Source organism: Tursiops truncatus, chromosome 3, assembly GCF_011762595.2.
Source record: "Tursiops truncatus isolate mTurTru1 chromosome 3, mTurTru1.mat.Y, whole genome shotgun sequence".
NCBI classification, from domain to species: Eukaryota; Metazoa; Chordata; class Mammalia; order Artiodactyla; family Delphinidae; genus Tursiops; species Tursiops truncatus.
The window spans coordinates 145,286,734-145,300,618 of NC_047036.1; the positions used below are offsets into that span (position 1 = coordinate 145,286,734).

Below are 13,885 nucleotides of genomic sequence, written 5' to 3' on the forward strand. Positions count from 1 at the left end.
CTCTAAAACCTGCTCAGGGGCAGCTGCCTGCCCTCTGAGAAAGGGGACCCACCCGCTCCGCAAGCTGAGGGCCTGCCCTGGGATGGAGGGGCGGCTGGGATAAGTCATCTCCAAGCCCACAGATGGAGAACGGAGCCCAGGGAGGGGACGGACTGGCCACAGGCAGAGAGAAGCCCAACTGGGGTGGGGCACCTGCTTCTGGAGCCTGGGGCAGAGATGGGGTGAGGGGAATGGGCTGTGGTGGGCTCTGCTCCTGGCCTCAGCTCCTGGGTCCCTGGGGGACTCTGCAGGCTGAAACATGAAGGGACTGTGATCAGATAAGGAACCAGAGCCTGCTTTGTCTCTGCAGCCAGAAAGAAACCTGGAGAGTACAAGTTCTCTCATTTTCCCCTGGAGTCCCATTCACATCCTCTTCCTTTTGTTGTTATTTTTAGGAGCTCCACTGCCCCTTTGGGAGAATCCACAGGCCTTTCTCTGCCTGCCTGCAGTGTGTGTGTGTGTGTGTGTGTGTGTGTGTGTGTGTGTGTGTGTGTGTGTGTGTGTAGGGAGATTGCCTATAACTGCCTGTCCTTTTGAAACTGACCAGAGGTGCTTCTGATTCTCCAGGACCAGCTTCTCTCCTGCAAACTCCAGAAGATGTGTCTTCACTTCAAAAGACCCCACAATGTGGCATCTCATAAAGTGTCCCCTCCAATCTGGGTGAGGTGTCAGGGTGAGAAGGAAGAGGGAGACAGAGGGGCTGGGGAAGAGACACAGAGATGACGTGAGACAGAGAGAGAGAGACCAATAGTGAAAGGAAGAGGGAGAGAAGCAGAGGTAGTGAGGACATGAGTGAGAGGAGACAGAGGTAGAAAGATCTGGAAACAAGCTCAGGGAGAGACAGAGAGACTGTAAGAAGGGAGACGCAAACAGCTCAGTGCATAGAGAGAAGGAAGGAGACCAAGAGTGAGATGCAGAGAGGATGGGAGGAGAGAGAAGGAGAGTGGGAGGGTAGAAAACTCAGAAGGAGAGAAAGGGGAAAGGCAAGCTGAGACAGAATGAAGGAGGAACCGGGGAACGTACTGAGGAGAAAGAGGGGAGACAGTGAGGAGGGAGGAAAGGCAAAGCAGAGGAGGAGAAGACAGGCGCCCTTGTCCTTGTTAACATCCGCGAGGAAGCTGGCCGAGCGTGTCCTTATGGGCCCTGCCGTGGCCATGGCCAGCAGGGAAGTGCCCCTCTGGTGACATGGGTGGCAGTCGAAGGAGGGAGGGGCAGGTCTGCAGCAGGTGGCCGCCCCTGGGTGGGGCCGCCGGCGGAGCCCTGGGGTATAAGTGGGAGGCCCAGCCGGCTGAGCACCTGTCAGGGCCAGCTCCCCTGCGCAGGTGCCAGGCAGGTGGCTCCGGCCGAGCCCAGCCCCAGCATGAGCTCCTTCGACCTCCCAGCGCCCTCCCCGCCCCGCTGCAGCCCCCAGTTCCCCAGCATCGGCCAGGAGCCCCCCGAGATGAACCTCTACTACGAAAACTTCTTCCACCCCCAGGGCGTGCCCAGCCCTCAGCGGCCCCCCTCCTTCGAGGGCGGCGGCGAGTACGGGGCCACCCCCAACCCCTACCTCTGGCTCAACGGGCCGGCCATGACCCCGCCGCCTTACCTGCCGGGCGCCAGCGCCAGCCCCTTCCTGCCCCAGACCTACGGGGTGCAGAGGCAGCTGCTGCCCGGCGTGTCCGGGCTGGGGGGCGGCGACCTGGGCTGGCTGCCTATCCCCTCGCAGGAGGAGCTGATGAAGCTGGTGCGGCCCCCCTACTCCTACTCGGCGCTCATCGCCATGGCCATCCACGGGGCACCCGACAGGCGCCTCACCCTCAGCCAGATCTACCAGTATGTGGCCGACAACTTCCCCTTCTACAACAAGAGCAAGGCCGGCTGGCAGAACTCCATCCGCCACAACCTGTCTCTCAACGACTGCTTCAAGAAGGTGCCCCGTGACGAGGACGACCCAGGTAAGGGGTCTGCAGGCTCGTGCCCCCAGGGAAGGCTCAGTCCTCCCGACACCCCATTCTAGAAAGTCCTGAATACGGCCGTGCCCCCCGAGACTGGGGGCCAAAGGGAGTCATCTGTACACATGGACCCTGGAGGCAGATGTGGGTTTGGATCCTGGCCGTGCCGCTGACCAGTCAGGGACCTGTGAGCCTCAGTTTCCCCATCTGAAAAATAGGAATGTAAGAGTGGATCCTATACAGGCTTGTGGGTGGCGGGGTCACGAGATGATGTATGTGAGGTGTTTGGTGCTAACGAGTGCTCGATGGGCTGCAGTGATTGTGACAATTAACCTGAATCCCCAGAATCCAGCATGTAGGAAGTCCTTTGCCGGCAGGGGATGGGAAATGAGTGCTTGGACTAGATAAAGGCAAGTGTATCCTAGGCCTGATGGGAAGGGACCGGTGTCTGTGAAACAACCAGTAAGGGCCACATGATGCCGCCTGCCCTAGTTACATGGTTTCTTTGACTCCAGCCCTGTGGGGTGGCTCTTATGAAACCCATTTTACAGATGAGGAAAATAACACCTAGAGGTGAAGCAGCCTGCCTCGGGTGACACAGAAGGATGTGACAGTGACGGAGAATGAATCTGAGTGGAGGTGACTCACACCACGGTGTGAATTTTTTAATGAGCAATTTCTAAAATATAGAGATGTACACAGAGTAATATATTAAATAGTCATGTGTCCATTTCCCAGAATTAAAGTCCACTCTTGTCCCAACATAGGAGCCCAGGGTACCTCTCAGAGGAACCCCACCTCCACCCTCTTTGAGGCTTGTGTGGGCAGGGCTGTTTGTCCCCCAGAAGAGGGTGAGCATCCCATCCAAAGACTGGCCTCACCCTCAGGCCGAGAGACTCAGGCAGGCAGGGTTCAGACTGTCCTTCCTGGCTACAAAGCCCCTTTTATACATCTAGCATTAGCCCTCTCTCACAGCCAGCCTGAGGAAGAAGGGACAGGCCCAATGGGCCCACTTCTCATGCTAGGAAACTGAGGCTCACCCAAAGTCCCTCAGTCCGAAGCAGGGACTCAAGTCCATCCTTGGAGTTCACCCCCGAGACTTTCAGGGAGCCCTGAATTTCTCCCTGAGTTTTCTTTTACATCAGTAATGGAAGAAGCCCCACCCTCACCTTCCCCCAGTACTTGAACTTCTTAAAGAGACCGCACTGTAAACTCCTTCGTGGCTTAGGCCTCTCTTGTGTTGTGCTCCCAGGGTGCCTTGGTGTGAGGTGGGTGCTTAAATAAAGATCCGTGTGCTGTGGCCTTCGAGGGGGTTTGTGGAATTCCTGTTTTGTTCTCTGCCTTTCTGCATTTGTTACCTTCGATTGTAGTTTGTGACAGTAAGAAGGAGCAGAAGCAAAGCATTGGCTCCGTCTCTCTACTTACCTTCTCCTGCTTTTGTGCCAGGCAAAGGGAATTACTGGACCCTGGACCCCAACTGTGAGAAGATGTTCGACAATGGAAACTTCCGCAGGAAGAGGAAGAGAAAATCGGACGTTTCCTCCAGCACGGGCTCCTTGGCCTCGGAGAAAACGGAGCCCAGTCTCCTGGCAGGCAGCCCCAAGACCACGGAGGCCCAGGACATCTTGGATGGTGCTTCGCCGGGTCCCACCAGCTCCCCAGAGAAGCAGCCCTCGCCGCCCCCGCCGGGAACCCCGTGCCTCAACAGCTTCCTCTCCACCATGTCAGCCTATGTGAGTGGGTCAAGCCCCGTGGGCCGCCCTGTGGCCACACCGGGACTGAGCCCGGAGCCCGCTGACAAGGTGGGGCAGAACTTGCTGAACTTCAACTCCTACACCCCACTCACCAACTTCAGTGGCCACGCGGGCGGGGGTGAGTGGGCCAGCCCCACACCCAGCAATGCTCTGGGCTACGGAGGCTCCGTCCTCAACCAGTTCAGCCCTCACTTCTACAACAGCGTCAACACAAACAGCATCCTCTACCCCAGGGAGGGCACCGAGGTCTAGAAACACAACAGCTCCCGAACCAGATGGACACGCTCGGGGTCCTCCATTTCAGCATCCAAGTGGTCCAAGACCTCCAAACTGCCCAGACATACACAGGAGGCTCAGAGGAATTCATCGTTTTTCTAGAACATTGTGTAAACCTTGTGTTTATCACATATCCATCCACAGACCCACAACCAGCTTTGCAGTAGAAATACTGGTGCCTGCATGACAGTAATCAACTTGGCCATTTATTGAGCACTTACTATGTGCTGGGTGCTGTACTAAGCTCTTTGAAGGCGTGATCGTACTTTCTATTTACAGCCACCTTGTGAGGGTCATATAAACCTCCCCATTTTACAGATGAGAAAACTGAAGCTTGAGGAAGTTAAGTAACTTTCCCAGGGTCATACAAACTAGGAAGCGGCAGAACCAGGAGTCAAGTCCAGGTCTCTATGACTCCCAAAGTTTGGGCCAATGAAGGCTGGGATGGAGGAATTGGTTGAGCAGCCAGGGAAGGTCAGTGTGGAGAGCTGATGAGGGCAAGCATATGCAAATCTCCCCACTGCCTTCTGGCCGTCCATGAAATTTAGCACCAGCCCTAGGCACATCTCATCTTGGTGCAAGTCCTCATTCTATGGCCCCCCACTTACTGGCCGACACTCCTTTTGCTACTACTCAAGGGAGAAGCCCAGATCTGTGCCCCTGCAGGACGATGCGTCCAGCCTCTCCCCACAGAGGGATGTTGCTTCCCCAGCCCCGCAGACCATGAGCAGAGCAGGGAGAGGAGCAGTGTGCACCCCAACCCCCCCTACCCCCTCACTGCCCACTGACAAAATCTTGTAAAGCCCAGCTTCCTGTGTGCATGTCATGGACCAGTGAGCTGGAGGTGGCTGAGTCTGCCAAGAGAAACAAGGCTGAATAAGTGCTTCCTTTTTTACAGCCCGGGAGGGGCTGCAGACCGCCGCAGAGGGGTCCATGCGTGCTGCTCCTGGAATCTTTTTCTTGTTTTGTATGTACTTTACATGCCTGTGACGTTGCATCACAGCACACCCTGGGAAGTATTTTTTTGTTTTCTTATGTTCTTTTTAATTAAAAAAAAAAAATCTACGTGTGTCCCTTCCTTGTGAGTTTTCCTGTCACTTGGCTGCTGGTTGACTCAATATGGGGCCAAGTGCAGCCTGGAGCTGAAGGCTTTTGAGACAAGAGGCAGAGAAAGAATGGGTGTCAGGCTCTTTCCCTCTGCCACATTGGCATGCGGACAGGACAAAGGTGCCCCCAGAAAGAGGAGAGCTTGTGGGACACAAAATACGGCCCGGATTACGGCTCATGCGATTGTCATTCCTGTGTTATGATCATGTGATCCCCCTAACAGCCCTGTGCAGGGAGTGGTACTAATCCCATCATTATACAGATGAGAAAAACGAGGCTCAGAGTGCTTGAGCAAATTTCCTCAAGTCCCCAGGCCGTCCCTGCCCACATCTGACTCTGCAGCTCATCTGTAGCACAGCCTCAGATGTGGCTGACCGTAGTGGCAGTGACAACAGTCCTATTGGCTACAATTCGCCGAGGACTGTGGGCAGGCCCTGGGCCAAGTGCTGTGCAGGGGGAGCTCTTTTATCCTCACAACAGCCCACAAGTGTGGACACTGGCGAGTGACTGGGGTCCTGGCACAAGGCCTGCTGGATGACGTGTGCGTGGAAGCTGGAGGTCTTCTAGTTGGAGAGCCCTCCTCAGACGCCCATACCGAGGGCTCAAGCCATACCAAGCTGCCCCCTCAGACTCTGGGGGGCTCTCTTTCCCTGGAGTAAGAGAGGAGGTGGTAGATAGCGATGATGATGGTGATGATGATGACATTCATTGTAGGTTTACTACGTGCCAGGCACTGTGTTAGGACTTGACCTGCCTTACTGCATTTAATCCTCCAAATAGTCCAGTGCAATCAATACTACTATCTCCACCATATAGGTGAGAAAACTGTAACTTACAGAGAGATTCTGTAACTTGATCAAGGACACACAGCCAGGATTCGAACGCAGATCCATCGATGCCATGGCTAAAACCCTTGTCCACTGCACCTGGCACTGGGGAGCCCTGGACTCACCGTGAGAGAGCAAAACCAGGAAAACCAAGATGAGAACAAGCGGGCCTCCTTAAAAACCCCTCAGATTGTTTCCCGGGGAACTCCGTTCCACAGAGGCCCAGACTTCTCCTGGCGGTAGAGGCAGATGCAGTGCTGGCTAAGGAGGTAAAGGGAAGGGATACAGTCTCAGACCATAAAAAAAAAACCTTAGAAAACTTGGAACAAGCTGACCTCTTGCTGCACAGAGTGGAAACCTGAGGCTGGAAGAGGAAGGGACCCCACAAATGTCTCCGGTGAGATGGAGTCGGAGGCAGAGTTGGAATGTGGGTCCCTGAAGGCTGCACCAGGATTCTTTGTCACACTAGATCCCACTGCCACCAAATTTGCCCAAACAGACACCCCCCTCCATGAATAATCTCCGCGCCCGCTCTTTGAGCCCCACTCCTTTCCCACGACGGGTCTGCCGGGTGTGCAGTCTGGACAAGGCACCCGGTGTGAAGGGGCCCAAACAGAGACCAGCCTAGCCCCCCAGGAGGGAGGTGGCGATTTAGAACCCAGATCCACGACACAAAGTGCCCACTCTCCTTCAGCCCAGAATGTAATGGGCACAGCAGTAAAAGGATTGTCTGCAGGGCTCTGACAACTCTTGTCGGTGGCTGCGACGTTCCGAGTAGCAACGCTAGGAGCTCACGGGAGGGGAGGGGGGACTGCGCACTGCTGGAGGGGGGACCCGGGTCAAGAAGGGGGTCTCCCCGGTCAGCTTCTGCAGGCTGCTTCTTGCCCTCTTATGGTCCTCTTCCTCTGAGAAGAAATGGGATCTGAAGAGAGAGAGGGAAGGCAGAAAGGGAAGGAGAGAGGGAAGGATGGATGAAAGAGGACGGGTCGTCCACCAAGCATTCAATTCTGTGGATGGCCTTTGGGCTCATTAGCCTCCTACAATGTGGCTCTACATTAAAGACACGTCCTCCAGCACCAATAAAGTGTCTGAGAAGAGGGCCTCCTGTGTTTTGGGAGCCCAGGAAGGCTGCGTGGAGGAGGTGAGACGGGACCTGAAGGACGGTGGAAATGAACTAATGCAAAGAATTTTCAAATAAAAGGGAACTAAGAGAATTAATCACCTGCAGACCTAAACTAAAGGAAATTGCTCAATCTGAAGGGAAATGGTAGTACATGGAAGCTCAAGTCTTTCAAAAGGAATGAGGAACATCAGAAATGGTAAAATTCTGGGTAAATATTATTAAAATCTATTTTTTCTTCCTAATTTCTTTAAAATACACAAGGCTGCTTGAAAACAAAACTGTAACATTGTCTTGTAGAGTCTATAATGTATGTAGGTGTATATAGATTTTCAAATGGCAACTTTGCTATAAGGGCTAAGGTTTTATGGTAAATGGATCTATAGGATTGCAAGTTTTTTTTTCTGCATATTTTGTAAAGTGGTACAAACTTAACTCTAAATAGACTGTTGGGCTTCCCTGGTGGCGCAGTGGTTGAGAGTCCGCCTGCCGATGCAGGGGACACGGGTTCGTGCCCCGGTCCGGGAGGATCCCACATGCCGCGGAGCGGCTGGGCCCGTGAGCCGTGGCCGCTGAGCCTGCGCGTCCGGAGCCTGTGCTCCGCAACAGGAGAGGCCACAACAGTGAGAGGCCCGCGTACCGCAAAAAAAAAAAAAAAGTCAATGGATGCAAATAGTAAGCCCAAGAAGCAGGAGCTGGCCCTATTAACATTAGATAAAATAGACCTGAAGACCAGGAATATTATCAGAGCAAAATAGGGACTTTTAAAGTAATGAAACAGTCAACTCATTAGGTAGACAAGTATTCATAAATGGAAGAACTTTAAATACATGAAGCAAAATTGACAGAATGAAAGGGAGAAGCAAACAATTCCACAATTTTGGTTGGAGGTTTTAACACTTCTCTCTCAATAACTGATGAAATAAATAGTCAAAACAATCCGTAAAGACATAGAGGATCTGAACAACACTAGAAACCCCCTTGACTAAATTGATATTTCTAGAACCTTACATCCAACAATGTAGTATACATATTATTTTCTAGGGCCTATGATATGTTTACCATATTCTGGGCCGTAAAACAAGCCTTACAAAATTCAAAAGGATTTTAAAACACTGTGCTACGTGAAAGACGCCAGACACAAAGAGTAAATACTTATATAAATATTTATATAAAATTCTAGAAGAGTCAATCTGTAGTGACAGAAAGCAGATCGATACAGGTATAACTCAGAGATACTGTGGGTTTGATTCCAGACCACCGCAATAAAGCAAACATAGCAATAATTTTTTGGTCCCATGAATTTTTTGATTTCCCAGTACATATAAGAGTTATGTTAAAAAAAAAAGAGTTATGTTAACTTTACACTATAGTCTATTAAGGATGAAATAGCATTATGTCTAAAAAAACAATGTTTACACCTTAATTTTAAAATACATTATTGCTTAAAAATGCTAACCAGTATCTGAGCCTTCAGTAAGTCATCATCTTTTTGCTGGTGGAGGGTTTGAAATACTGTGAGAATTACAATACATACAATGACATACAACACAGAGGCATGAATTGATCAAATGCTGCTGGAAAAATGGTACCGACAGACTTGCTAGATGCAGGGTTACCACAAACCTTCAGTGTATAAAGATGTCTGCAAAGTGCAATAAAATGAAGGACAATAAAGCAAGGGTGCCTGTAGTTGTCTAGGGCTGTGGTGGAGGCAGAGGTGAAGATTGATCGGGAAGGAACCCCAGGGAACTTTCTGGGATGATGGAAACATTCTATACCTTGACTATTGTGGTGATTACATGTATGCATCTATTTGTCAAAACTCATGGATCTGCACACTTAAAACAGGAACATTTTACTGCAGGTAAATTATACCTCAATGAGGTTGATGAAAATTAAAAGAGACTTTTGGAATGTATACCAGGAAGTGACAAAGCTGGTTAGAACCTTAGCAGAGGCTGGTTCCAGAACACTGAATTAATTATTTGCCAATACTTAAAGCCTGTGAGATTTCAGGCAAATATGAAGACTTAGGCTTCTCTGAAAAGCAGGAAATACTGAGCCAAGATTCGCCCACCTGCCATCTCCCCCACCAAACCATGGCTGGAGCAGGGGAGCAGCTACTCCCTTTAGACGGAGCACTGCCTTTCCAGCGGCCACCCTGCCTGCTTCACTCATATAAGTGATCCGCCTAGCCCTGGTTGCCTTGGAGTTTGTGACCCATTGACTGAAGCGATTGTAGTGATTATCACGTAGTGTCTCGTTTAGCCCCTATAGCTTCTCTATGGATCTCTCAGCATCTGACTTACCCTACTATCAGGCATAGATATAGAGTTTCATTGTTATATTCAAGCACTTTGTGTATATTATCGTGTTAAATCCTTACAGCGACCCTACCAAGCAGGTCCTGTCATCACCCCCAGTATGTAGCTGAGGAAGCTGAGGCACAGAGAGTTTAAATACATGCCCAGGTTTACACAAGCAGGAAGTGATGGAACCAGAATCCAAACCCAGAGCTGTCTGATGTCAGGGATTGTGCACGTCCGAGAAAGCCCAGCTGCGCAACTCCAGGAAGCAGGCTTCACGGGGAATTCCACGGTGCTGTGTGGGCTCCAGGGGGCGCCACTCACACAGGACACAATGCAAATGGTGCCTTCTTGGGTCTTGTAAAACTGAAGGGTGAGGTAGCCAATGGAAGGGGGGAACTCCCTCTAGCTTTGGGAATGTAATTCAGTCAACAAGATTTTCTTTAGCACCTACCATGTACCAGGTGCTGATCTAGGTGTTGGTCTAGGAGACACAGCGGTGAGCAAAGTCCCTACCCTAACAGAGCTTACCTTCTAATGGGAGAAACGGCCAATAAAACATAAGCAGGTTATATAATTTTATTCACATTTAATACCATGCCAGTTAATGATCAATTGCTGTGAAGTGAACTGCAGCAGAGACAGGGCTCAGCAGTGACTGGGGACACTATTTAAGATCGGAAGGGGTGAGAAGGCTCTCTGAAGAGGTGACATATGAGCAGAGACTTGCAGATGTGAAGGAGCCCTGTAAGATCTGGAAGAAGGCCACTCCAGCAGGACAATGGGGACAGCCAAGTGCAAAGGCCCTGGAGTGGGAACGAGCTCTTGGCACATTAGATGTTAAGGATGAGACACTAGTAGGACCTCACAGGCCTTGGCAACAGTGTGGGTCTCATGACATCTATAGGGGAGAACATGGGGGCAAGAATTTGCATGGAGGGAGAGATGGAAGAGAGTAAGTTCAGGGCACTCTGAAGGGTGATCAAAGGACTTAGCGCCCACCCCAGGAATAGCCCACAGCCCTCCTGAACATGTCTGTCAAAGTGTGCCCAGCAGTTCTTCTAATTGTGATTGTTTTTTCCAAAATACAGGTGTGGAGAGCCTGGCTTCTAGCAGGATAGCAATGACACCTGGTCTGGTTTCTGTAAATCTTTCTTATGCAAAATTCTGTCTCCATCTCGATCACCAAAGGCTCTGACGCATTCCACCTGAGTCTCTGGCTGCAGGATGTGCTAGACAAAAAGGGAAACAATGTCCCTGAGTGACAAACCACTCACCAGCTAGGTGACCTGGGGTGAGTCACTTCTCCTCTCTGAGCCTCAGTCCCCTCCTCTGTAAAATGGGGCTACTCATGCCTCATTTCCAGAGTGGCTCATGGGAATTAATCAAGATTGGGTTTTTGAAAACACTTTGTGCAGGACCAGTTCATTTATTTACTAATTTATTTTCTATCTCCCCAACTAGGATGTAGATGCCTTGAGAGTAGGGTCTTGTCTGCTGGTTCATCTCAGCGACACCAGGGCAATGCACAGAGCCCGGCACACAGTCAGTGCACAATAATATTTGCTCAATTAATGAATAGTATATGCTTATTAATTACCTGCAGATATAATGTTGGATGTGGCTTCAGATCCTTTAGTTTCTGAATAGTACACAACAGGATTTTCTCTTTCGGGTCCAAATGAGCACTGCATGATTTGTATTGTGTTAAGGTTAGTAGTGATGGTTATTTCCATGAAAATGTCTCTCTGAGTGAGCAGATATGCCTGTGAGTCTGTTAACACATCCTAACTACCTTGGGATTTTCTACCTAATCTGTTGATATGGGTAGACTATATGACATAACCAGTGTCTACCCCAACTTCTACCATACAGAAAAGGAATTTAAATTAATATCTATATTTAATGCATTTGTTCATTCATTCTTTTCTTCAGTAAATATTTATTGAGAAACTTCCATTGAACTGTGGGACTCAGCATGGAGGTACACCACTCATAGACCCTGCCCTCGAGGAACTTACATTCTAGCAGGAGACAGGCATAAAGCAACTCATTATACAAATAAGTAACTGCAGTTGAAGCTAGAGCCAAGAAGGCCAAGTCCAGGTGCTATGAGTGTGTCTATCAGGATTCCTGACTTGGACCAGGGTATCAGGGAAGGCTTCTGTGAGGAGGTGAGGTTTGTGCTGAGCCTGAGAGGTGAGAAGTGAGGGGAGAGAGCGTTGAGCCAGCCAGAGGGATCAGCGGGCACAAGGGCCTGTCCTGGGAGAGGTCTTGTACTTCTGAGGATCACAAGGGAGAGGGATAGGTGACAACGTTGGAGGTTTGGCATGGGGCAGGTCAGGCAGGGCTCTGTGGACCTGAGAAAGGATTTGGATTCAGTCTACAAACAAGCAACACCACCAAAGTGGTTTAAATCCGGTAGAGACATGAAGACATTTACTTTCTTTCTTTCTTTTTGTAAATTTTATTGAAGTATAGTTGATTTACAATGTTGTGTTAATTTCTTCTGTACAGCAAAATGACTGTACATGTACATATATCTGAAATCACTTCGGCTGATGTTTCCATGAGACTTTGTACATTTCAGTGTATTCAAAACTGGAAACTCATGTTTGATGACCTTGTAATCTTGCAAGGTCAATAGTGCAGTTCAAACTCTCCCCCATGTTACAGAGGAGGAAACTGAGGCACAAGGACGTGGGAGGGCTTGATAAAAGCGGTTAGACAGGGAGGGCAAGGTCTTTGGAGCAACATCAATCTATCAATGAATAAGTGGAGTGTGGGAAGGAGTATAAGGAATTGGGTATTAGAAATGGTCCTATATTCTCTGGCTCTGGCTCTCCCTGATAATATTAAGAATGGTGAACCGGCAGTGAGGCGATCTGAATATGTGTGAGCAGAACGTCAGCTGATGGCCAACCTCAGAGCCCCTGGCCACACCTGTCCTCCCTCCAGTACTGAGATCTTAGCACTAACCCCCACTGGGGAAGGTGCATCCTAAACCTGGTCCAAGCTTATCAACGTTCTGCTCCTTCTCCAGGGTCCCTTATTTCCTAACAAAGCCACACTTCCTTAGCTTCAAAATTAGTAAGATAAAAATGATGATAACCAGTGTCTATCAAGACTACTGTGCTTGTCTGCTCAGCACCTATGCCCCACCTCCTCCTTCCGGTAACAGCACCCTGATTTTTGTCCTTGGGCAACAGCTCTGTGGTGAGCAAACTACCCAGAGCTAGCCAGTAAGGCTCAGCACTGATCTCCACTTAAGCCTGATCTGTAATAGGCTTTCAGTAAATGTTTTCTAAGTTTAATAAAATTTACTACTTTACGACTGCATTAGTCAAGACTCTTTTGGCTGCAAGTGACAGAAACGCCCACCCAAGAGAGTTTTATTGGCTCACGTAACAAAAAGTTCCTATGATAGGGCTGACTGCTCTCCCACCACCACCAGCAGGTGCAAGTGTGCAGCGACATGAAAGAGCATGGCCAGAGCCTTGAGATCAAGGAGGAAAGGGGACGCGGATGTCATGGACTCAGGGCAGCAGTTGGGCATCTTATTTGCAGCCACAGAAACTCACTCTGGATAACAATAGTGGAAAAGGACACAGGGGAAGGATCTTGAGGGGCTCATGGATCAAAGATAAGACTGGGGAACCAGGTGCAGGAGAAAGATGAGGCCAAGGGAAGACCAGGTGCAGGAATGACAGTCCAGGTCAGCCGCCGGCCCCTGTGGTGAGAACCACAGTGCTGGCACCTCACCACCCCTCCAGGAGTAATTCTTACCTGGGCCACTCCTCAAGGTTGAAAGCCCAAGGGCAACATGCAAATGACCCAGCTGAAGTCCAGTAGCTCCACTCTATCTGAGTAGGGAGGGGTGGCATCTGGGCTCTGCCTTCTTCTAAGACTAACACAAAATTCTTCCCTAATAAAAAGGGGCTTGGGGGCTTCCCTGGTGGTGCAGTGGTTGAGAGTCCACCTGCCGATGCAGGGGCCACGGGTTCGTGCCCCGGTCCGGGAAGATCCCACATGCCGCGGAGCGGCTGGGCCCGTGAGCCATGGCCGCTGAGCCTGCGCGTCCGGAGCCTGTGCTCCGCAACGGGAGAGGCTGCAACAGTGAGAGGCCTGCGTACCGCAAAAAAAAAAGGGGGCTTGGATGCCAATCTGGAGAAAGCATAACATTTGAAGAGGTGAGCTGAGGAAGAACCTCATGGGAATTCACATTCTGATGCTTCGGGGGCCAGCTGATCACATGTCCCTACTAAAGACATCCAAATTCAGTTTTAGAAATGACTCTTTTGGACAGACTGTGTCAGATTCAGCTATGAGCCGCTGATATGGAAGGAAACTTAACCTTTATCTTTTGGGTGATGGGGAGCCATAGGAAGATTTAAGCCAGAGGCGGGGGGGACGTGGAAACAGAGAGAGATGGTCGGGCCAGCGAATCAGGCCATGGCTGTGGAGTTCGGATGGAGGGGATGGACTGGAGACCTTCTGAAGAAAAAATGGCAGCAGGATC

At 50.3% G+C, this 13,885-nt stretch overlaps 1 protein-coding gene across 1 annotated transcript; it reads left to right on the plus strand.

The window, feature by feature from the left end:
- The first annotated feature begins 493 nt into the window (after positions 1 to 493).
- Positions 494 to 5,062, plus strand: FOXI1 (forkhead box I1). The gene is made up of 2 exons (XM_004311990.4): positions 494 to 1,976; positions 3,420 to 5,062. Exons 1-2 carry the CDS (start codon positions 1,400 to 1,402, stop codon positions 3,977 to 3,979), a joined length of 1,137 nt encoding a protein of 378 aa, XP_004312038.2. The 5' UTR covers positions 494 to 1,399; the 3' UTR covers positions 3,980 to 5,062.
- The last annotated feature ends 8,823 nt before the right edge of the window (positions 5,063 to 13,885 follow it).

Bases quoted from the DNA above. Each gene is read 5' to 3' on its own strand.
- FOXI1 (XM_004311990.4), top strand. From the start codon at position 1,400: ATGAGCTCCTTCGACCTCCCAGCGCCCTCCCCGCCCCGCTGCAGCCCC. The intron at 1,977-3,419 runs GTAAGGGGTCTG...CTTTTGTGCCAG, and splicing joins CCGTGACGAGGACGACCCAG to GCAAAGGGAATTACTGGACC.